This window comes from Serinus canaria, chromosome Z (assembly GCF_022539315.1).
Source record: "Serinus canaria isolate serCan28SL12 chromosome Z, serCan2020, whole genome shotgun sequence".
Lineage (NCBI taxonomy): Eukaryota > Metazoa > Chordata > Aves > Passeriformes > Fringillidae > Serinus > Serinus canaria.
Window position 1 is genome coordinate 67836120 of NC_066343.1, and position 24668 is coordinate 67860787.

Here is a 24668-nt window from a genome sequence, read left to right on the forward strand (position 1 = left end):
CTTGGCAAGATGGGTGTGGGTCTGCTCCCATGGATCTGCCAAAATGAAGCAGCAGAGAGGCTGGAACAGAGACACAGCAGGGCTCGGAGTGGGCACAGTGTTACAGGCCAGGCAGAGCTTGGCTTGTCCCCATCCCTGCAGGGGCATCTCTGCTCAACTCCCCACCTCTGGAGAAAGTAAACCCAGTTCGTGCCACTCCCACCCTGGCATGAGCCAGCTGCCTCTGCACTGAGATGGGTGAGGATTGCTCACTCTGCAGAGACTGCTACTTGGATGGAGCAGCAAACAAGGCTCAAACAGGATCACCCAAATCCAACTTTTAATTAAAAAGGGGAGACAGAGCTACCTCATCAGGCTGGGGCAGGAGTGCTGGTGCTGTGACATAGTCATTGGCTGTGTGGGGGTCTCTGCCTGCAGCTGGATTGCTGTATGATTTCCAAAGAAATACAGGAGAAAGGGCCTTGAAAAGCCACAATCACTGCTCCTGCACCTCCTAAAATAAAATTATCTTGACTAGGAGCAGCTGAAACTATTTCCTACCATTGTAAAGTAGCTGCTGGCAGGAGGGGAGGGAGCTGGGAGCCAAGACAAAACAAGGAGGGTATGGCCCAAGCGGGATGTAGGCAGGAATTGCAGTCAGGGAGCTATGGGACTGACAGCCACCAAATCCTAGTGCTCCCATTCTATGGCATCACTGATCACATGAACATCACCCTGGGCTGCAAGTGCCAACCCACACCTGTCCCAGCAGGCTGCATGTTCCTCTTTAAAAAACACAGGACCCTCAGCAGCACTTGCACCAACTCCTACTGCTCTCTGTGCTCTGTCAGAAAGACCATCCAAGAGTGGGTTCCACGGGAGCTCGGGAAATAAACAAGTTTGTAACACAGGTAAGTGCTGCAGGAGGAGGAAACTTTGGGGTTTCTCCACCTACCCAGTTGCAGATGCAGGAGGGTGGCACAAGGACTCAGAGGGTGCCTTGCTGTATCTGTAGTGAGGCAGTGTCATGCTCCCTGATCAGGAGAGTGTTTGGTACCCCATGGCATGTGCATGCTGACTTTTCCCCTGGATCCTACAGTGGCTTTGGTCTCTTAGAGCTGGCAGAGCAGAAGCTCTGACATGTCAGCCCTGTCCATGAAGAGGTTTCAGAGAGTGCCAGGCACAGGATCTGCTGAAGAAGGGAAATTGAGGCAGTGACAGGGCTCATGCCAGGTTGCTGTGTGACGTGGTGATGATGGGGTTGCTCTGAGAGCTGCTGTAATACAGTTCCCAGACTCAAATGAGTTCCAGCTGGTGTGTCTTCCATGCCAGGGTACCATGTGAAGGGCTGGGGAGAGTTCTGAGCATTGAAAAATCCCTCCCAGCCCCTGGTCCTGCAGGAGGAGCAATCCCTGAGCCAAGGCTCCACTCAAAGGGCATCTGTGGGACACAGCTTTCCCCTCACAGGTGAAGATCACCAGCACTGAGGCAAAGCTCACTGCAAACCATCTCATCTCCTGCAGCCTCGTTGCCATGTGCATTGTAATGAGGGAGCAAGTAGAGGGCATGGACAGGGACGTCACCTCTGTGCAGGACAGAAACAGTGCATGCTACCAACTGTGGGAACTCAGCGCATCACCTCGGATGCTCTGAGTCCCAGGGAGACCCCTTGGGGGGCTCAGAAGTCCTGGAATGTAGCCAAAGGCACTAGATCCTGCCTAGTAGCCCATTTCACCGTGTGCCCCAGCAGCCGTGAAGGCAGATGCTGCCACATGGAATGGGTGTCTCTTCCCACTCCCTACTGTCTTTAGGGATTAACAATACCCCCATTACAAAATCCTTTGGGACAAGGTCAGCCCAAGCAGCTGAATGAGGTGACAACGCAGGAGAACTACAAAAACACCATCAGCCATCAATCCCACTGCCTACTGGCCTGAGATGAACTGGTTGTCCAGCTCCAAGTTCTGCTAATGTTCTAGTTGTCCTTCTGTGTCACAGAAGACACATCTCCATGGGGTCTGGGGTCTGATGGTGCTGGCAGTGGGTCTGTTCAGCCCCTTTTTGCATCTTGTGTCCTCCTGCCAGTGCCAAAGGGATATTCTCACAGTATATGTGCTTGTGGTTTTGCCATGGCCATCCATCTCTTTCCCTGGACTGAAATGTGTCTGCACATCCTGAGGGTTCTGACTTCCCCTGAAAAATATCCCCTGGTAGTAAGTGCTGTCTGGGGAATACTCTCCTGGTGCCCCGTAGTCCCAAGGGACCTCTGCAACAGACCCTTAAGGAAGTCAGATTTACTCCCTGGACAGCTGTTTGTATGCATGGTCCATGCTTGGGACTGTACAACACCTGAAATCCTGCTGGTGTCCCTGAGCCTGGCTGCATGTACTTTAGCATCTCCCAGATTTTGGGGCCAGTTTCTTCTGTTGCTCCTGTATTTTCTGTTGCCATTGTGTTCTCTGCTTACCAAGAACATGTTCCCTGGCCACACTGTTTGTAATGCAGTAATCAGCGCCGTCCTTCACCCACTGCGGGTCTAGCAGCAGCTTTTAATCCCCACATGTTTACCTTTAGGATGTCCCTGCTGCTGAAGCAGCTTTTCTCAGCCCTGGGCAGAGGGCAGAAGAGATGCTGTTCAACCAGCACAGTCATCATTCTGCTACTGCATCAAATTCCCATGGGCCAAAATTAGGTGTGAGACTTAGCAGAAAACATGTGATTGGCTTTAAATTCCTGAGTTTAGAAACTAAAACCAAGGAACAACAAGAATAAACAGAGAGCACTGGATTCTGCTCTATGCCTGAGCCTGAGAGAGAAGTTTCTCAAGGTCTTCTCCACTGAGAACCAGGAATATTTTCCCCAGTTGGCATGGGTCTGGTAACAAGAATTTTAGGGACTTGACCATGCCACAGAGAGTGGTGTTTGCAGGCAGGGAGACCCACTGGAAATGGCTTACTGAGATGGCAATGCCAGGGTACATTAATTTATCTCAGAGGCTTACTTTGCCCCACAGCACCAGTGAAGGGCAAAAGCAGTCTTTCATTAAAACTGGCTTGGGCAATTGTTCCCCTCAGACCCCCTCCCACAGTCTGGGGAAGTTCCTAGGAAGGGTGGAGAAACTTCATTGACTGCTGGTTTGGTGGGCACTTTAACAGCCCTTGCAGGCTAGTGCCCTCCCACCACACACAAGCTGGAGACCAAGAAAGTGTGCAAGGGAAAGCTCTTGGAGCATAGTAACACAGCCAAAAATAGAAGCTGTCATTGACACCCGTGTTTGTCGGCTTCATGCTGGGCTGCTGAGGACGTGCTTGCTTTTGGCAAGTTGTCCGGGAAGAGCTGCCATCCATCTGGTATGCTGAGCACTGACACAGGCTAAATAAGGAGGGGTACTTTGAAAGCAGCACATAATTAATGAGGGCGTGAAATGCCCTTGTCTGACTACGATCTGAGAGCACAGTGCCAGGGGCAACGCCACCCGGGCCCCTCCATGTGTGCTGCTGATCATAAATCCATGGCACTATGGTCCTCACAGTGGGGGGATCCTTCAGCACAGAGCTCTCTGGGGACCCTCACTCCAGTGCAGCAGCAGCCTGCCATGCTGTGCCCACACCAAGCAGTACACCAATCCTCCTGGGAGCAGGGAAACCCCCTGAAACCCCATCCCAGACTAAAACCATCCTATGAAAAGCATGCCCCGGCCTAAAAGCATCCCATTGAAAAACCTGGCCCGGCCCCAAATCATTCCATGAAAAGCACATCCCGGTCCCAAAGCATCTCACGAAAAGCCCATCCCGACTCAAAAGCATTCCGGCACAGCCCTGACAGCGCCAAACCTCGATCCCCCCCAGCCCCGGGGGTACCCCCATTGTCACGCAGCCCCGGACATCCCCAGCAGGTCCAGCCGCGCCGCGCCGGAGCTGCCCTTCCCCGGGCGAACTACATCTCCCATCGGGGAGCGCCGGTCCGTGGGCCGGTCCAGGGCGGGAGCCGGGGCGGGGCGGGCAGCGCCCAACCCCGGAACCGCGCTCAGCCCCGAGCCCGGAGCCCCCGGACCGGCAGACCCGGCCATGGCCCGGCGGTGCCGGTGAGTGAGCGGCTCCCGGGTCTGGGCTCGGGGCGGGGGGCACAAGCCTGGCTCGGGGGGTTCGGGCGGAGGCGGGCGAGGGGTCTCCCTCCCGCAGACCCCAGGCTGCGGCGTCGGCGAAGGCTCGGGAAGGCCCGCGGGGAGCGGCGTGAAGGTGCTGAGCTTTGCCCGGACCGCGGGGAGCGAGCCCTCCGCACCCCGCCGTGCAGGGACCGCGCGGGTTCTCTGATGGGTGGGTGTCTGGCCGCCCAGAGAAGAGGAGCGGAGCGGAGCCAGGAGACACGTCCCCGGCACCACTTACAAAGTGTAGCTTCAACTTTTGCCGCTTAATAAGATGCTTGACAGTGAAAACTTTGCAGATGGGTGTAGGGAGCCCATTGTGCTCTGTGCTGGATTGGAGTGGGTTTTGGGACAGCTCCACTATCACTGCCATGGCAAGGAGCAGCCAAAAGCTTCTAAATGTTAAAAAATTAAAAAGCGCAAATGCTTCTTCTCCTTTTCCTCCTTTACCACCTTGGGATACTCTTGATGTCCAAGGGGCAAGTGCCTGGCACAGTTGACACCTACAGCCCAGTGGAGAGTGACGCTTGTGGGGTTGTGTTTGCATGGCTGGATCTGCACGTGGAAAAGCTATAAGGGAGCACTTAAAGGGATTGGTGACTCTGTTAGGGCCAAGGTTGTCCAGCGTCACCGACTGTCGGATAGGGATGTAAATTCCGGGACTTGCGTCAACAGCCCAGCATCATGAGCCATTCACAGCTCTCTGGAGCTGCCAGTGCCTGAAGTTTCATGGTGGCTCGATGTCTGGAAAATCGGCAGGGCTGTGCCAGAGGGATGTGCTTAGGTTTCCATTTCTCCCCCATATCGTGTTGTAGCGATTGGATGTTGGAGTGAGCTCAGGTTTCAGCCTCCATCAGCATCCAAAATGCTGAGCGCTCCCAAAGGGCTGAGTCAGCTCTTTGAAGAAAGAATCTGTGTGACCCAATGGGGCACTAGATCCCACTTGTGGGGTGGCAGGACAGGGATGAGCAGTGAGACTGACACCCGCATTGGGGAGAGGCTATTGGAGTGATGGGGTGGTTGATGGCACACGTGTGGTACCAGCCAGAGATGGGCTGGGGGGCAACAGACAGTGACAAAGACACCAAAATCTTTGTGGCAGTTTGTCTTACATGGCAGAAGTAGCAAATGAAATAAGCTAATAGCACCAGTATTTGGTGTTCTGCTTTTGCCACTGTTGGGCACAAGATCTGATGGTCCTGCAGGTGCTGAGGAGCTGATTGCTGGGCTCAGGGTTACTCCATAGACCACAATTTCAGAGCCAGGCTCCCTTCCTCCAGCTCCCCCAGAGCCTGTGGGACTTCTCCAAGGTGGACAAGGACATGTTCTTAAAGGGAGAGCCCTGGAGCTTTCTCTCCCTCATGCCCAATGTTCTTTGATACAAGTGGACCAGGAGGACTCTTTTTTTTTTTTTTTTTTTAAGTCTCTGCAAATCTTTGTCTCTCAGATAAATTCAGGCTCCCTGATGTGCCTCCAGGCAGGGGAAAGCAAAAGCCTCTGGTAATGGTTTAGTCATGAGACAAAATCACCATGAGTCGTGTGCAGGGTTAAAGTAAAAACCCTGCCTCTTAAGATGCATCTTGGTAATTAGCACGGGGTGAAGAACAAAGAAAGAGGATATCGTAAAGGGGGAATTGTCAGGGGTGTTAAATATTAAGTTGTCTGCTGCCAGAATTGGATCCCAGTGGCTGCTTTGTATTCATGGTTGAACACTGGATGAGGTGACTAAATGGGTTTGGAGCATCACTTGACAATGAAAACTTTAAAGGACAAAACCGGGCTGCAAAGTCACGATTCCTGTAATAAAGGTGAAAGTATTTAAGGTTGGGCAGAGCTACTGCCACAGCTTCAACTCTTCTTGCAGACAGAGCGAGGTGCTGGCAGCCTGTCTGCACTTTGCAGATGAGCTCTTTATTCACAAGGCCACCTTGGATTTGGGGTTTATCCTCCGAGTGCCCAGTGCTGTTTAATCCTATCTTACAAACCAGCCAGCAGCAGTGGGGCAGCTTGTTTCTTTTCATGCAAGGTAGCCTCATTACTCTCCTCTGGATCATGACTCTGCTTAAAATCACAAGATCTGGGGGAGAAAACAAAAACCACCCCAAACCCTCTATTGGATTTTGGTGGGCTTTTTTTCCGTTTGCTTTCTGATTGTGGCGCTCCTGTGAATGCGGGGAGGGGATGCGCCTTTTCCCGCCCTTCCCGCTCACCTGGCAGGGAGGTGAGATGCCAGCCGGGATCCCGGCTCTCCGGGAACCGAAGCTGGTGGAAGCAGCGCCCGTATGCGGCCGCCCCTCCTGGCCGGGCTCCGCTCGCCTTGGCACACCCCGGCCGGAGGGTTGGCTGGTCACGCATCCGTCACGGTGCTGAGAAAACACGGCGGTGACGTGCTGGTCCCCTCCTCCTGCCCGCGGACACCCGCTGCTCCCGGAGCGGCCAGCTCGGAGCATCGGAACGCCCCACGTCATGGAGAGGATGGAGCTGCCGGGGACGTGGAGATGTAGCGGTGTTCCTTTCTTATGTGCTTAAAAAGACATCTGTGGTGGAGCCAGGCGGCAGGCAGGGATCCCCAGGAAGCCATGGCCAGGTAAGCGCTGGGGTACTATGCCCCTGAGGGATGAGGTGCCTCCTGCACGGGCCTGGCTGTGTCCAGCAGCTGAGTCGGAGGGGGAATTTGCAGCAGCCAGGACACCAGGGGTCTGTCACTTTGCAGGAGGTGCAGAGAGTCTCCCCATGTGCAGGAACCCCTCAGGCCAGGCAGTGTATCCATCCCTGCTCTGACCACAGTAAGGACGGTGAAGGTGAGGGGTCCTCTGGGGCACCGTGTCCTCCTCCTGCCCCTGCAAAGGCAGAGCTCCCCCTGGCTCAGGGGCTGGGTGTCTGTGCCACCCCCAAGGTGGCTTGAGTACTGCAGAGATAAACCCAGACCTCCAGAGTGATCCAGCTTAGTATTTGGGGGAATCCACAGGATTAGGGGGGAATCTGTGCCTCTGATCCGTGTGGAATCAGAGTGTGTGAGGAGCAACCCTGTGCCTGTGCCAGTGTTGTCACCAAGATGCCCCCACTTGTCCCACCTGCTCCCGTCAGCACCAAGCAGGAAGAGCAGTGATTTCACCCTATTTGACTCCAAAAATCCCTCCAAAGAACTCTAGTGCTCTGCTACAGAGCCCTCCAAGGGAAATTAAACCCCCAGGACGGGCTTGTTTTTCCCCTGTGTCAGGTGTGCAAAGTCCCTTTGTCAGGGCAGATTCCCTGCAGGCAGTTCCAGACTGGGCACGTGGAGGCTTTTTTGCTCCCGCAGCTTTTTTGCAGAGAAGGCATTTCTCCCTTAACTTGCTGTCCTAATTCCCTGCTCTTGTGTGGGGTTGGAGATGCCTCCTGGTAAAATCTGCAGTGTTTCTGTACTATTTCCTGAGCTTGACTCTTGCCAAGATGTTTGGGGAGGAGGCGGCAGCACCTTGCAGTGGAAGAGGAAGGGTTTCCTGGCATGCCAGCGTGGGAAGTGGGTGTGTGTCCCCAGCAGGAGCTTGGCCCCAAGCATGGTTCAGACCTGACCTGCCAGGGCAATAGAGACCAGTTGTATGTTATTGACCCTCTTTAAATGAATGTCCTAATTGCAAAGTGGCTGGGGTTAGTGGTGCTGTGGGTCTCGCAGCCCGCGGTTTGCAGTGGTGTTGGTAAAAATAGAAGCGGTCAAAAAATGGATTTTTATTTTTACTCCATAAAGTGTGTCCTGCTCAGATGTTTTGCTTTCATCTCGAGTTGAGGCAAGGTGGCTCACTGCTTCCACAGAACACAGAGACAAAGCTTTGTTTTGGGTCAGCTGGGAGGCTCCGGCACAGCAAGCTGCAAACATGCTGTTTGACTTTGACACTCTCCCTTCTCGTTTTCTTTTTTTTTGTTTTTTTTGTTTTTTTTTTGAGGAGTTAAAGGTCGCCACAATGTCATCTTGGAACAAAATAACAAGTTAGCATTACACCAAAAAAAAAAAAAAATTGTTGAAACAGGCAGTGCATGAGCAGGCACCTCTGCAGGCTGCAGCTTGTGAGTGAGAGGCAGAAGGCGTCTCCGGGGATCCTGGGAGACTTAGCTCTCACCTAGGACAAAGCCAAATCTCCCACTGGAGGATGTATACTCAGTTAACAAGGCAAAAAAAACCACAGTGCACAGACAAAGATTGTTTTGGGGGGCATCCTTGGCCCAACGCTGTGCTGGGTGATGCCTGCAAACACCATTCTCAGCATCTTTGTTGAAATGGTGTCCCAGTGGGCAATGTCCAGCAGCAGCCACAGGGTTTGACCCTGGCCCAGCCACAGCAGTCAGAGCAGGATTAAATCCACCAGCTCAATCATCCAGCTTGCACATCCCTCTGTGGCAGATGAGTGTCCAAGGGACTCAAGAGGCTGCAAAACCTTTCTTAAAAAACACTATTTCTCTACTGACAGTGGCAGTGATGGCTCCCTCCTGTGTGCCATGGGCTCCAGTCCATGGTGGGGGGGAGGGAAAGAAAAAAACAGCCAAAAATAGAGCAGCTTCAAAGAAGTTCATAAATAATAAACCAGCTTCCTGAAAGGGAGATAAAAATCCAGAAACTCCTTGAAGCCCTGGAAGCTGCTGTCAATTTTACATGGAGCCACAACAGCAGTATCAGATATTTTTTGGGCTTAAAACCCTGAATGAGAATTGTTAAAGAAAACACTATTTCCCCCTCTTTTTTTTGTAAATAAAATGTGAAAACTTAAAAAAATTTATTTTCCAAAATAATTTGCAAGTCCTGCTTGGTGGAGTGTGCATTTTATTTTTTCCTACCTTGAGCTTTGCAGTCCCTAGATAAGGCACAAGTGAGACACAGGCGTGCCTCCGGAGTCACAGGTATTTATTTTCATGCCCCACTCTCTCTGGCATCCCCAAACCTGCCAATGTTGAGGGTGAGGGCTTGTTTGGGCTCAGGGTACCTGTCTGTATTTCCAGAAGCATCCTGCTGCTTTGTGGTTTCACTCAGCTTTGCTGGTTTTGGCCAAGGTCCTTCTGCAAACCCTCCTCCCCTGCCATGCCTGGGACAGCCCTGTGCTGCTTCTGGTTTGCCTTAAAGCCAAGGAGGAGTTGAGGCAGGGATGAAGGTATATCCCAAACACAGCCTCATCCCACCATCACTTCCTCCCTGTCTTTATTGCCCAATTTTGGCTGGGCTCAACTGGTCTTGCATCACAAATAGGGTGTAGATGAGAGCCCTGTTGCCCTCCTGGGAGGCAGGATCCAGCGCTGGGTGACACAGTTGGAGTGGCTGGAGCTGTCCCCATCCCATGACTGAGCTCCCTGCTGGCAAGTGAGGGCTCTGTGCGAGTTGGCTGTGGGACAAGTTGTTTAACTAAACCTATCGCCTGTTCTGGCTAATCACTTCCTAATGCCTCTATAATCCCATTTAAAGCAACTGGCTGTCTACAAAGTTACTGGCTCCCAGGGGGAGGTTAGAATGACCCATCTGGCCACACAAAAAGTTCCTCCAACTGCAAGGACTTCTGCAATATGTGCTTCAAGATGGATATAAACTCATGTTTTTTGAATGTTTTGTCGAGCCTGTGCACAGATGCTGCTGTGGGTTTACACATGGCCATCCCTGTAGTGGAGCAATAAAGCCTAGGTGGCATTCAGGACCTCTTTCTGCGTTACTTTTCTTGGGGAGAAAGATCTGTTGAGGCACATGATGCACTTGTTCTGGATTGCCATGCCTGTGCCAGAGAGAGGGTTCTGTAATTCATTTTGGATCTTTTTCTTCCTTTTTGTTAAGAAGACCAACCTCATAAGAGGGAGTCTCTGCAACTGGTTTCATTTGTGCCCAAAAAGAGGTTTTTTTTCCTCTGGTTTGCCCACAACCAGCAGCTTTACAGCCCCAGATCCTGGGGAGGAGGCGGCTGTGTTTGCTGGCACCAGGCAGATATCAGGCAGCTGGTCTGCAGCTTTGCAGCTCCTCTCCCTCCTCTGCTCCTCCTGCAGCTGTGTTTGTTTCTCGCCCTCCCATGTCCTTACTTTACTTTCCCCCCCTGGATCCCGGGCGTTATGCTTGGCAGAGCCCAGCCAGGCTGTGGCCAAGGAAAAGCCATTAGGCTCTTGGCACAGCCCACTTCCCGGGGGCCAGGCAGGGGGGAGTGGGCTGGAGCTGAAGCGCAGCCTGGAGCCTTGCTGGAAGGAGGAAGGGCCCTTTGGGCCCACTGCTCACTTCCTACAAGGTTAGTTTTTCTTCCAGAAAAGCTGGAAGTTCTTTTCCACCCAGAGCTGCTGTAAAGCTCTGAGCACGTGGCAGGAGCCAGCCATGCTGTGCGACTTACTGCATCCCCTACATACCCCCCAAAACCAGACATGAGCCACTTGTACCCCAACCCCATCTGGCTCTCTGTGGGCTGGGGAGAAGCAGGGATTTACTCACCTTCACTGCAAAGCGTCACCCAAGTGGAGCAGTTGGGACATGCTTGGGACAAGAACGGGGTGTTGCTGCAGATGAATTAAATCTGCCAGGGAGGTGGTATGATTAAAATTAGGATTGGCTGCATGGAATTCATTACGTGGTGTCTTTTACAGCTCTCAGTTATCCCTTTTTCTTAAGACACGCTCAGTGGGCTGATCTGGCTCCTGTTCTGCCTCCTACTGCCACTCAGTTCCCACTCCTGCCTCACTGAAAGACTTCCCAACAACAAAAAGCCATTAAATATGGAAATGATTTGGTTGTTTTTGCCCTGGGGTTGTTCCCCATGTAGGGCTCAGGCTGTTCTCTGCATGTGTTGTCTTGTCCAGAGTAATTGGAGATGTCTGGTACTTGGAGCACAGCACCTGGCATGTTACAGATGGGCAGAGGAGGCCGGGGGGAGCAAGTGCATGACAAGCTGTCCCTTGATTCAGAGGTTCTCTCAGACTATTTATATCCTCTCCTTTTTCAGAGATGGCTGTTCTTGGACACAGTGGAGGTGGGAGCTCTCCTAACAATCCGGCGTCTAATCCTGACAACCCCTGGTGGGCTTCCTTTCCACACCACTGGAGAAAGCTCTAGGAAAAGCGCAGCACCATGTACACCTTCCTGCCAGAGAGCTTCACGCCGGTGAAGCAGAAGCCCTCCAAGGAGCTGAGGCCCATGTTGGGTGCCATCCTGCTGGGCCTCATCCTGTTCATTGCAGCAGTGGTGGCCTGGTGCTACTACACGGTGTCCCTGAGGAAGGCGGAGCGGCTCAAGACGGAGCTGATGGACCTGCGGGCGGACGGCTTCGTCATCCGCAACCAGCACGGGGAGGTGGTGTTCCGGTTGGCCTTCCGCTCGGGCAGCCTGGACCTGGAGTCGTGCTCCAAGGAGGGCGAGATCCTGAGCTGCTCGCGCTCCAGCCGGGGCCCGCTCAACTTCTTCATCCAGACGGTGAAGCCCAAGGACACGGTGATGTGCTACCGTGTGCGCTGGGAGGAGCTGGCGGCCGGCCCGGCCGTGGAGCACACCATGTTCTGGGAGGATGCCCACTGGTACGGGGGCTCCGAGATGAGCGTCCAGCACTGGCCCATCCGCCTGGCCGGCTACCAGGAGCCCATGCCCTACGTGACCAGCGACGTCTACTCCTTCCGTGACAGCTTTGGCGGCATCCTCGAGCGCTACTGGCTCTCCTCCAAGGCGGCGGCCATCAAGATCAACGACTCCGTGCCCTTCCACCTGGGCTTCAACGCCACCGAGCGCACCCTCTTCTTCCAGGCCCGCTACAAGGACTCGCCCTACAAGCCCCCACCGGGCCAGCAGCCCTTCCCTGAGCTCAGCTACCGCGTCTGTGTGGGCTCCGACATCACCTCCATCCACAAGTACATGGTGCGCAGGTACTTCAACAAGCCCTCCAAGATCCCTGCTGAGAACGCCTTCCGGTACCCCATATGGTCCACATGGGCCCTCTACAAAAATGATATTGACCAGGATAAACTCTTGCGATTTGCTGAAAAGATCAAGAAATACCATTTTAACTGCAGCCACATTGAGATTGATGACATGTACACCCAAGCTTATGGAGACTTTGACTTTGACCCTGTCAAGTTCCCCAACGTAACAGAGATGTTTGCAAAGCTGAGGGAAGATGGGTTTAAAGTCACTCTGTGGACTCACCCTTTCATAAACTACAATTCCTCCAATTTTGGTGTGGGGATTGAGCGTCAGCTGTTCATCAAGGAGCCCTCAGGGCGGCTGCCGGCCATGGTGGAGTGGTGGAACGGCATCGGGGCCATCCTGGACTTCACCAACCCAGCAGCCCGTGAGTGGTTCCAGAGCCACCTGCGCCAGCTCCGGCACAAGTACGGCATCTCGTCCTTCAAGTTTGACGCGGGCGAGACCAGCTACCTGCCCAAGCAGTTCAGCACCTTCCGCCCGCTGTCGGACCCCAGCATCTGGTCCCGGCGCTACACGGAGATGGCCATCCCCTTCTACGAGCTGGCCGAGGTGCGGGTGGGCTACCAGTCACAGAACATCTCCTGCTTCTTCCGCATCATTGACCGCGACTCTGTCTGGGGCTACGAGCTCGGCCTCAAGTCCCTCATCCCCACCGTCCTCACCATCAGCATGCTGGGGTACCCCTTCATATCTGCTGACATGATAGGAGGCAATTTCTTCCCCAATAAAACCAATGGGGCGGTGGAGATCCCCAACCGGGAGCTGTACGTGCGCTGGCTGGAGCTGTCAGCCTTCATGCCCTCCATGCAGTTCTCCATCCCGCCCTGGCTCTACGACAAGGAGGTGGTGGAGATTGCCCAGAAGTTCACGCAGCTCCATGAGTCCCTGGTGGCCCCGCTGCTGCTGGAGCTGGCCGGGGAGGTCACTGACACGGGCGACCCCATCATCCGTCCCATCTGGTGGATCTCGCCCCGTGACGAGGCCACTCACCGCATCGACTCCCAGTTCCTCATTGGGGACACCCTCATGGTGGCTCCTGTGCTGGAGATGGGCAAGCAGGAGCGCGATGTCTACCTGCCAGCGGGCAAGTGGCGCAGCTACAAGGGGGAGCTGTTTGAGAAGACCCCCATGCTGCTCACCGACTATCCCGTTGATCTGGACGAAGTTGCCTATTTCCTCTGGGTTTCCTAACAGGCTTCTAATCAGCTTTGGAATAACCATGCCTTACCTAGGACTTTCTAACAAATAATAACTCTAATTGCACATTTCATTTGAGACTGGGGTGGAGGAAGGGAACTAAATAGACTTCACTGTTCTTGGGGATAATTGGATAATTTTTTTTTTTTTAATTTGGGGATCTATCTTGATTTTTTTAATTTTAGTCGGCTCTGGTGGTCCGCTCTGATTGGAATACAGTAGGCAGCAATTTATCTGTATAGGTCAGAAAGGAGTTGTCAGTCTGTCTGCAGACACGTGGCAAACCCATTACCTTTTTAGTTCTCAAGGATTTCAAGAGTTGAAAGTTGCTTAGTGCCAGTGGGAAGCATTCCTACTCTTGTGGGAGCACCTGGCACTGCGTTTGGGGTGTGTGCTATGGGAGGATTGCCACAGTACAGCCTGCCGTAAGTTTTTTAATATGGCAAATATATTCAAATGGATATTTTTAAGAGCATAAAGCAAAATAGAGTTACATATATATATAAAAATATATATATACACACACACCTATTTTTTCCCCTCTTTGCCTGGCACGGCGCTGGACTAACAGTTGCCCCATGCTCCTGCTTTCCTGGATACCAGGCAGGCCAGGTTACTCAAGTGATGTCCATGTGTTTTAACTGAATGGGTTGTTTATTTCCTGCAGGGACAGCTGCATCCCACCTGCTCACCCATTTGACTTCCTCTACAAGGCTCTTGCCTGTGTGTTTTGCCCAGGGCATCAACCTTTCCTAGAGCAGCACCGCCTGTACCAGCATGTCCCATTTTTTAAAGCACTTATGGCCCCACTTAGTTACATGATTGTCCTGCTGATTCCATCCTTTTTGGTTTTTAAGGACCAATGAGGTTTGTTGCTGGCAGAAGGGCTGCCTGGAGCAAAGCTGTCCTCAGACACTGCGTGCGGCGCGTCCCTGGGAACAGCCGGTTCCCGCGAGCGGCACGTGTCGTGGATTGACAGTGCCGTTTGCCGATAGCCTGTGGGTGGAAAACACCAGCTCTGCTAACTGATGGGTCTGTGCCAGCGGCTGTTCTCACTGCACCCACGGAAATGTTCTCATCTAACTCAAAGTTAAGCTAATATCCATCTCAGGTCGCCGTTAGAGGTGATGATTTTGTTGAGGCTTTTCCTGAGTCAGCCCTCCTCTCTCCCTGGGAGAGTCCCAGGGAGCTTTCTCCTGCAGTGTTGGTGTTGCTGGAGGTGGGATTGCTGTCAGAGTCTCGTAGAGGGCCTGTGGGGTGATGTCATCCTGCATCCCAAGTCCCCAGCAGCTGCCTCTTTGGCAGATTTCCAATTTGGTTTTGTAGGGGAAAATGCATTTACAGAGACCCAAGGCAGGGACAACAGGATTGAAGTCTTCCCGAAGGCAATAATTCCTAGCTCTGTCCCGGTTGGGAACATGTGTCAACCCCTGAATTTTTAATGAGCTTCTGCAGAACTGAATTGTGATGGCTGGGAAGGGTTGGGCACCTTGCCCAGGCTACAGCCAGCCAGGGATTGCTCAGCATCTTTGGGGCTTCTCCTGGAATTGTGTCTGGGCTGGGCATGGGTCTGGCATGAGACGGAAGATGGTGCATGTTGGGTACCATGAGGACCTTACTCAAAGCCCATCTCCAGCCACAGAGCTTTTCAGGAGGCAGAAAAGGAGATGCACTAAGCTTGAGAGTTGTGATGGGGTGCAGGAGGAGAAATTTCAGTGTTAGGGGCAAAATCTGAATTGCTTTTGTAGTTAGGAAGCGAGGAAGTTTGGTTTCGTGAACTCCCTTAAGACCTGAATCTGCTCTGTATAATTTAATCCCGAAAGTGAAATGTAGGGGAGCCTTACATGTCCCTGGCCAGCTGGAGCACCAGCGTTTCCTGAAGCCTGTTTGTGTCTCAGGCTTTTAATTCTGAAGGACTCAAGTTTCTTCTCTGCCACTTGTGCAGATAATAGTGATGTTACAAGTTACAGACACTCTCTGACAAGGAATTAATCCTGGAACCTCAGTGTCACGCATCAGGGCGCTGGCAGAACTTGGCCCTTGCTTGCAGGGTGATGTTGAAGGTGAGGAGATGAGTCTGGCCAAAAGCCTTTAGGAAGGGCCAAGTGGAGGGAGCTTCTGCAGCCCTAGAAGTGCATGAAGACAAGGCTTTGAGGGTCTCCAGCTCTTCCCTTTCAACCTTTACTCATTAAATACTTGCCATCCCTTGGCATGGGAGTCGTTATGATGCCTTAAGAGGCTACCTAGAACAGAGGCTAGACAGTAATAAAGGAATAGTTATCTATTAAAAGGCCTTCAAAGGATGCACTTTGGGCAGTAAAAGGGCCTGGCTGTGGCTCCACCCAAGATGGACAGCAGGTCACAAGTTTTCACACTTTTATACGTTTTGGTCCATTTCCATATTGGGGTTAACTGTCCAATTACAGTTTCAGGTTATGCAGTCCCATCCTCCCAGATTGCTCTCCTCAATTCGCTCTTTATACTTTTTGGGCCTGAAATTGCAACGGTGTCCTTGGTTCTCAGGCTGGAAAAGGATTGTTTTGTCTGACTAAACTGTGAGGAGAACCTGCTAACACTTTATATGAAGTTCAGAGTTATATATTAATGCAGTACAGAATCTGGAAAATATGAAAGCTAAAACTTAAGGCATCAATTAAGTGGAGGAGATGTTGTTGCACAGCTCAGCTGCCAGTGCAGAGCTAGGATTCTTGGCACAGGACTTCATGGAAAGGATCCTGGCATGACCATGAGATAACTGTCTTCTCTTCCCCTGGTTCTGTGCCACTCACCATATGCATCACTCATGAGGAATGAGGCTGTATGAAAAGAAACACAGTGTACCTGTTAGTATCCTTCTACTATTAAAATATAATGGGTGCAGCCAGATGAGTGCCTTCAATCTCCTTGCAGTGGTTTCAGGCACTGTCAGGAAGGTCATGGAGGAAATTCTCCATTATACACTGCTTCTTTCCCCTCCCCTGAAAAAGAAAGGATTTTATTAACAAAGTTAGCATTTTCTTTTATTTAACTATATCAATGAATGGGTAAGATCATAGAATATCCTTACTTTTCTAAATGCTGTAATTAGGGCACAAATGGACATGGCTGTTCAGTGGTCCAGCAAGGAGAAAGGTAAAGCTGCTGAGAGGACTATGAGCTGATGTGGGGGATAGGCTCAGCAGTGCTGCCTTAAGCTGTCTCACAGGCTTCTAGATGGCCTTTCCATCCACCTTTTTACCAAAACCACTATTTCTAACACTATGCTGTAGCACTGCAGGACTTGAGGATCTCTCAGACCTTGCAGTCCAGAAGCTCTGCACAGATACTTTGGGAACTGCTGCTAGGGATATTTCTCAGATTTACACCACAGGTCACTGGCCAAAGCTGGGTTTAGCTTGTCTCAGCCAAGAAAAATCCCCAAAGAAGGTTTGGGAGTTGTATTCAGCCTTTTCACACATGATGCTTATGTGATTGAATTTTGAAGCTTGCACTGTTGTGAATCAGGTTTTCTGGATGCTTTTGTTTGTACATGCTGTCCTCTGTCAGACTGTAATGCTGGTGGGTCTGTTTTTAACCACTTTTCTAATTGCTAATTGGTATGAACTGTAACATGAATCACCTTGATTGAGATAAAATTTTGGAAAACAAAAAGAAGTTTAACTATGTCCATCTGTACCAAGTTGGTGGGGCTGGTGGTTCAGGGAGATTTGGGGCTTTTCTTACCCTAGTCTTCACTGAAATCAGGATGATTTCAAGAGCTCCTTGTTTTATTTATTTAAAGCTTGCAGCCTGCAGTTTTTGTGTTTGTTTAAAAAGAAAAAACTTGCAGTAACCTCACTATTGTGTTTGCAGTGGTGGCAGACAGTCCCACTCGATGGAGGATTGTCCTCCCTTAGGTCCTGACAGCAAAGAGACTAGCTGTGCCTTAGGGCTGGCCATGAAAGGCCATGTCCAGGTGAGCCCCAGTGTTGTGTCAGCCCCAGGAATGGGGACTATACACACCTCTAGGGTCATGGCCCTATTTCTATGGGCATTCACCCCAAAAAAGATTTATCAACACTGAGTCTGGGGATTTGCTAGTCCATGCTGCTCTGAGAGGACACACACTTCAAGACTGTTTGTAGGGGATGAGCAAGAGAAGCCTGTTCTCAGCTTCCCTTTGGCTCTCCAGAAGGTCCTCCTGACTGTCCCCACCATCCCCATGATTCACTTTTCCAGATGGCACTGACAGCAAGGATATGGATGGAGTAGATGTTTGTGGCTATGGGAGGGCCAGGAATAGAGTATGTAAGACTCATTTAGGAGCCTGCCTTGCCCCACATTGGCCCTTTGCCCCAAATAATGTTTTTCTTTCCCTTTCCGTTGTTACCACACAAACCATAGCTGCCTTATGCCATTGGGCATCACTAGCAGTGGCCAACCCATACAGCATGGCTTGAGGGTTGAGAGGGACTTCACTCCTTTTGCAATAAAAGACATTTTCCCAATGTTCCTTCTTTGATTTCTTCCTTGGGTGCAAGTGCCATCCATATACTTGGCTGATGATCATATGGGGGATGAAGCTGAAGACCTTCAGGCAGGTTGACAGCTTAGAGCACTCACAGCCTTGGAGGAGATCCTCACTGATGCAGAGGTCCTCCTAGGAATTGGTGCTTTGGGTTTGAGTTTGGTTTACACCCTCACAAGACCTGGTGCAGTGTGTAGACAGCGTGTCTGAGGCTCACCATGGACAGGGGGACAGTGAGGGGGGTCAGCTCTCTGCTAGGTCTCAGCTACTTGGCAGTGCTTGAAAACACATCCACAGCTGTGCATAGCACAGGGAGGAGTGTTAGTGGCAAATCCAAACCCCAGAAGAGCTACAGCAGATGCCAAATTTGTTGCAAACTGGATTTCAAGAAGGTGCCTATGGGTGATAGCAGAGCAGTGGCTGCTGGCCCAGGAGACCCAAGCTGTGAGCGTGTCCACGCCTGCCTGAAATCACAGCTTTGATTAAAAGTAAGGAAAAGCCAACAGGCAGGCAGAGCCCGAGGCTGGGGGTGACTGTGGTGAAAGGAAAAACTGACAGCAGCAGGGCTCCTTTGGGCACATGACCAGGCTGATAGCCTCAGGAAAAAGTACAGCCTCCTCAATCAAGGCGTGAGCTGCCAGCCTGCAGATCACTTGTGCCAGGAGAGCCATGAAGATGGTTTGTGCTGACACAAAATCCCAGAGGCCAAGCAGAGAAAAACAGATTTTTATTTGTTTGGGATTTTTATTTTGCCTGTAGGGCTGGGTGTTTTTTAGCTCAGCAGTCATCAAAGAGTGCAGTAAACTTCCCCTGCCAAAAAACAGGCAGCCTGTGGTGAGCCAGGTTCTGTAGGAGAGTCTCATGTCACCAGCACCTCCACAAAAAGCACGTGCACAGCACTGGGAGTGTAAAAATCAACCAGGACTAAAGCTTAGCAAGGCAATCAAGATGAATCAAGATGTCCCTCCAACAGCACACAGCCCCTGTGTGGCAGGGGACATGGAGAGGTGGCTGTGGTGCCAACCTGCTTACAGGCTGCCTCCAGCACCTCTCCCCTGTGGCTTCCTGTGGCTCAGCTGGGCAGCAGGGAGAGGTACTGAGAGACAGATTGGAAAGGGATGGGGGAGACATTTCTGCAGCCATGGGACCAGGCATCCAATGTCACCCCCAGGGTTTGCAGGAAGTCTCAGTGTTGCCTGTTTTTCTCCCCATCAGCCTGGGGTGCAGGTGGGTGGCAGAGCTGTGTGCATGCAGAGCACATTGATTACAGGGGCAGAGGTACTGTTTGAGGATGATGGAGTCTGGCTCTCTCTTCTCTCAGCACTGTGGGCATGAGCTTTGCAGAAAACTTTTTTTAGTGCAGGAACAACAGCCAGAGGAATTATGCTGGGCCACCCTGGGATCCTCTGGTTCCCCCGAAGACCAGATGTGGGGGACCATTTGGAGCTTCGAAGCAGCAACTGTAGAAACACTTTCTCAGACTTTGGGGAGATGCTTTGTTGTAAACTACCATCCTGGTGTGGGAGAAAGCCCATGGTAAGGATTCGGTGGTGTCTTGTTAACCCTGAGCACAACTGCCAGACCGAGCATTGCTTTCCCTTTCACGTCCCTGCATTAAGGCTAGTTTTTCATCTCCACTGCCACACCACTGACAGCATTACTGCAATTCCATCTGCTTTCAGGGGCGTCTAAAAAATGTTCTGGCTCATCCCACTTGGCACTGCTGTTGTGTCCATGCAGGGTCCTTGTGGAATGAAGGACCTACTGAGGGATAACAGGTTTGAGCCAGTTTTGGATCTGCTTCCTCTGGGCACGAAACAAGCTCTGGACTGAGTACAATGCTCCCCAGACCCATTTTGTTTCCTTTTTGTATGGAGCAGCCCTGGAGCAAGCCTCTAAAAAAAAAAGCTTTCTCTTGCCCTGGGGCCACACACAGCTTTACCTCCCAAGTGCCCATGAAAGTGTGCTGGAGCCAGCAAAGTGATCTGTCTCTCACTATGGGAAGGCACATTGCAGCCCAGAGACCCTTGAACTCTCTTAAACTGCCCATTCACATCAAACTAAACCTTCTTTTTGCTTAAAAACAACAGGAAACAGTCAACCAATGGTGGAGAGTGTTTCACAGCCAGCCTGGTTACCCCAAGCCTTCAGGAGCTGCTGGGACACCTTCATTCTGGAGAGGTCACCTATGTGGGCAGAAGAATACAGAAGGATCCACCTGTCATGGGCAAGGATCTCCATTAACACAGGATGGGAAAACATTCTCAGTGGAGAAATTGAGGCAGCCTGGTAATCAGGCTAGTTTTTTAATTGTCTGAACTCTCTGAGGAGGCCAAATTATCTCTTGGCACCCGACAGATTATACCTTTGTCCTAAACATGGTCCTAACACACATGGAGCTTACTAAGTATAAACTCCTGCATGACTTTGTACTAAGATTTAATCTTGACTGCCATGAGGTATCACCACATTTTATAGGCTTACCTGAATGCAGACCATAGACATGGCTCTCAGTAATTTATAAAAGGGGGAAAACAGCTACCACAGCACTAGCTTGTGCTGTAGCTTTCTTGCTGCTCAGATAGCTCAGGCCATGGGAAATGCAAACCCCTAAGTCCTGCATCAGCCCCTATCTGATATGCAGGCTGCAAATTGGGTGCCTTCCTCTTCAGGAAAACCACAGACTGCTTTCTGTAAAAAAAAAGTACTTTGCTGCAGCTGCATCCTTCACTAAGCACATGGAATTTTCTATGTCCCAGGGGATCATCTGTGTAACTGGGCAGCAAAGGAGACCATTGCCAGAAGAAACATGCATGGCACTTCTAGGTGGGAAAAGATTATGATCAGAGACTGTGTTTCTGTCCATTACACTTGTCACAATGCAGTAACAAAGACACCCATCCAGTGCACATTTTAATAAGTTATTGTAGAACAATTGCCACACAAAACAGAGGTCTCAGTGTCTCCTTGAAATTTCAGCCTGAAATACTGCTACATTAAAAATTATTAACATTCCCAGGTCATTAAGGCCACTAGTAAACTAATCACTGAGTCCATTGCACAGCTGATTAGAAGCCTGTTAGGAAACCCAGAGGAAATAGGCAACTTCGTCCAGATCAACGGGATAGTCGGTGAGCAGCATGGGGGTCTTCTCAAACAGCTCCCCCTTGTAACTGCGCCACTTGCCCGCTGGCAGGTAGACATCGCGCTCCTGCTTGCCCATCTCCAGCACAGGAGCCACCATGAGGGTGTCCCCAATGAGGAACTGGGAGTCGATGCGATGAGTGGCCTCGTCACGGGGCGAGATCCACCAGATGGGACGGATGATGGGGTCGCCCGTGTCGGTGACCTCCCCGGCTAGCTCCAGCAGCAGCGGGGCCACCAGGGACTCGTGGAGCTGCGTGAACTTCTGGGCAATCTCCACCACCTCCTTGTCGTAGAGCCAGGGCGGGATGGAGAACTGCATGGAGGGCATGAAGGCTGACAGCTCCAGCCAGCGCACGTACAGCTCCCGGCTGGGGATCTCCACCGCTCCCTCCGTCTTGTTGGGGAGGAAGTTTCCTCCAATCATATCTGGCAGTACAAAGGGGTACCCCAGCATGCTGATGGTGAGGACAGTGGGGATGAGGGACTTGAGGCCGAGCTCGTAGCCCCAGACAGAGTCGCGGTCAATGATGCGGAAGAAGCAGGAGATGTTCTGTGACTGGTAGCCCACTCGCACCTCGGCCAGCTCGTAGAAGGGGATGGCCATCTCCGTGTAGCGCCGGGACCAGATGCTGGGGTCCGACAGCGGGCGGAAGGTGCTGAACTGCTTGGGCAGGTAGCTGGTCTCGCCCGCGTCAAACTTGAAGGACGAGATGCCGTACTTGTGCCGGAGCTGGCGCAGGTGGCTCTGGAACCATTCACGGGCTGCTGGGTTGGTGAAGTCCAGGATGGCCCCGATGCCGTTCCACCACTCCACCATGGCCGGCAGCCGCCCCGAGGGCTCCTTGATGAACAGCTGACGCTCAATCCCCACTTCATAATTGGGCGAATCTATGTGTGCAAAAGGATGAATCCACAGAGTGACTTTAAACCCATCTTCCCTCAGCTTTGCAAACATCTCTGTTACGTTGGGGAACTTGACAGGGTCAAAGTCAAAGTCTCCATAAGCTTGGGTGTACATGTCATCAATCTCAATGTGGCTGCAGTTAAAATGGTATTTCTTAATGTCTCTTGCAAAATTCAGAACTTTATCCTGGTTTATATCTTTTTTGTAGAGGGCCCATGTGGACCATATGGGGTACCGGAAGGCGTTCTCAGCAGGGATCTTGGAGGGCTTGTTGAAGTACCTGCGCACCATGTACTTGTGGATGGAGGTGATGTCGGAGCCCACACAGACGCGGTAGCTGAGCTCAGGGAAGGGCTGCTGGCCCGGTGGGGGCTTGTAGGGCGAGTCCTTGTAGCGGGCCTGGAAGAAGAGGGTGCGCTCGGTGGCGTTGAAGCCCAGGTGGAAGGGCACGGAGTCGTTGATCTTGATGGCCGCCGCCTTGGAGGAGAGCCAGTAGCGCTCGAGGATGCCGCCAAAGCTGTCACGGAAGGAGTAGACGTCGCTGGTCACGTAGGGCACGGGCTCCTGGTAGCCGGCCAGGCGGATGGGCCAGTGCTGGACGCTCATCTCGGAGCCCCGTACCAGTGGGCATCCTCCCAGAACATGGTGTGCTCCACGGCCGGGCCGGCCGCCAGCTCCTCCCAGCGCACGCGGTAGCACATCACCGTGTCCTTGGGCTTCACCGTCTGGATGAAGAAGTTGAGCGGGCCCCGGCTGGAGCGCGAGCAGCTCAGGATCTCGCCCTCCTTGGAGCACGACTCCAGGTCCAGGCTGCCCGAGCGGAAGGCCAACCGGAACACCACCTCCCCGTGCTGGTTGCGGATGACGAAGCCGTCCGCCCGCAGGTCCATCAGCTCCGTCTTGAGCCGCTCCGCCTTCCTCAGGGACACCGTGTAGTAGCACCAGGCCACCACTGCTGCAATGAACAGGATGAGGCCCAGCAGGATGGCACCCAACATGGGCCTCAGCTCCTTGGAGGGCTTCACTGGTACTTTGTCAGTCAAGTGCCCATCTTTGGCACCCTCCTTTGGAAAGTTTCCATGTTTTCCCAAGCGGTGGGTAATCCGTGTGTCCATTATCCCTTTGCAGCCTCAATACCTGGTTAGCAACTTTGCTGCTGAATTCTTTTACTCCAGCTGGTGAAGAGAAAATCCAAGATGCTGCATGAAGCTATGTCACAATATCCTTTCCAAAGCCTGGCTGCTCACACCTGCAATGGTTTTTCATAGAACAGAGAGTTATGAACACCAAAAAAAACCCAATTAAATCTTTCTGAGGGCCGCAGCTCCTCTGCTCTGTCCACAGCCCAACCTCGCTGCCCTCTGGCTCTGGCTCACTTCGCTCTGCAGTGGCAGCCTGCTCCCTGGCAGCTGTGTTGAGTTTTTTTGGAGCATGTCTGTGCCAGGATTCCCATGACCCTCTCTTGGCTGCAGCCTCCCTCTGTCCCACTGAGCAAGGATGAAGGGATGAAAGTCAGACTAGAGCCTAGAGGAGAATGGGGCCAGGGCAAGGGGCTGGTACCTGAGCATACAAGCTGGACATCACTGACTGATCTGTGTTTACATTAATTATGAGCCCTGCTGGATTTCCTCTCCTGCCCACAACCTCCCTGCATTAAATAAAGGAGGAGAAATGCTGCACTGAAGTTTCCAGCCTCTACCTGCTGCTCCCCACCACACTTCCAGGGATGCAGCTGGAAAAAGATGTTTTATCTCCCTGCATTTCCTCCTTCCCTGAACTGCATGGGGATGTGGGGATGTGGGTTTCTCTTTCCCTTCAACTGCCTCCCCTGCTACCTATTCCAAAGCCATCACCCCAGGAAAGCCCCTCTGGCTCTTGCCAGGGAAAAAGGGAATCTTCCACTACATCTCTACCTCTGATTTTTTATTATCATTCAGTTCTCCTAATTTATTACAACTCAGTAGCTCCTGGGCTTATGCCAGGCAAGATGCTATACTGCAGTAGGGCTGGAAGATGTTTTGATACAGAGTATGAGGATAGATGTATTAAATTGAAGTTGTAGCAAGACCAGGACTGCATCAAAACCTTGTTTTGCTGAGAAATGCACAGAAGGTGACATGTTCCAGCTGCATCAAGCATCACCAAGCCAGCTAATGCAGCACAGCTGAGTATCTACTGTCAACAAAAACACAGGCAGGAGAAACTGAGGCTGGAAGCTCGAGGCAATGCATTCTGTGCAACCAAGTTTGTGTCTCCTCTAGCCCCTTCCTGAGGTCTGTGTGATCTGACAGGATGAAAACTGGCAGGAGCAGCCTTTATGGAGAGAGGGAAGAGGAGCCAGCTTGCTCATCTGATCTGTGCCCAGCAATAAATGGCTGGGTGTATTTACCCATGTCACTATGACATCGGTATCTAAATATACAGAGATGATAAACCACCCAGGGAGCCATTAAAAATGTCAGAAGTCACCACATTTTGGATCGATCACAGCAGATCCCAAACCACCCAAATTAACTGCCTGGTTGGTTTTTGAAACGCATTCTTGGGATGAGTGAGACTTAGCCGAGAAAAAGAGCTGGACTGGATAAAAGTGTTCTCAGGCAAGCCCTGGTCAGGGAAGGAGGGTAAGAAAAGGAAGGTTATTGCTGCCCCAAAGAGATAGTGATCCAGGACATGGGTTGTTTTGGGGAGCAGGTTGGATTACATGTGCTCGGGGCACTCTGCCAGCCCCAAAGTGCTCAGAGCTGGCAGCCTCCCAGGGCTGGCCTGGCTCCTGACACAGGCCTGGGTGGTTTCCAGTGAAACCATCGTGTTTTTGCAAAACAACATTTTCACTTTGAAGGTGTTATTGTGTGCTGGGTCAGTCCTCAGTTGTTGACTGAGGAGC

At 51.9% G+C, this 24668-nt stretch overlaps 3 protein-coding genes across 4 annotated transcripts in view; 2 read left to right on the forward strand and 1 right to left on the reverse strand.

Moving 5' to 3' along the window:
* The window catches only part of UBAP2 (ubiquitin associated protein 2), a 418367-nt gene that overhangs the window by 150725 nt on the left and 242974 nt on the right, over positions 1-24668 (forward strand). The window lies entirely within an intron of this gene.
* MYORG (myogenesis regulating glycosidase (putative)) lies at positions 3982-17710 on the forward strand. Of its 2 annotated transcripts, none has more exons than XM_030236713.2 (2): positions 3982-4063; positions 11056-17710. In XM_030236713.2, exon 2 carries the CDS (start codon positions 11181-11183, stop codon positions 13215-13217), a length of 2037 nt encoding a protein of 678 aa, XP_030092573.2. In that variant the 5' UTR covers positions 3982-4063; positions 11056-11180; the 3' UTR covers positions 13218-17710. The 2 variants fall into 2 exon arrangements, with proteins under 2 accessions (XP_030092573.2, XP_050843390.1); XM_050987433.1 differs by lacking the exon at positions 3982-4063 and adding an exon at positions 6553-6710.
* LOC127061105 (myogenesis-regulating glycosidase-like) lies at positions 20637-23506 on the reverse strand. Its single transcript, XM_050987432.1, is given in 2 exon segments — positions 20637-22398; positions 22401-23506. Coding segments are annotated over 2 exon segments (2085 nt in total). The 5' UTR covers positions 22897-23506; the 3' UTR covers positions 20637-20809.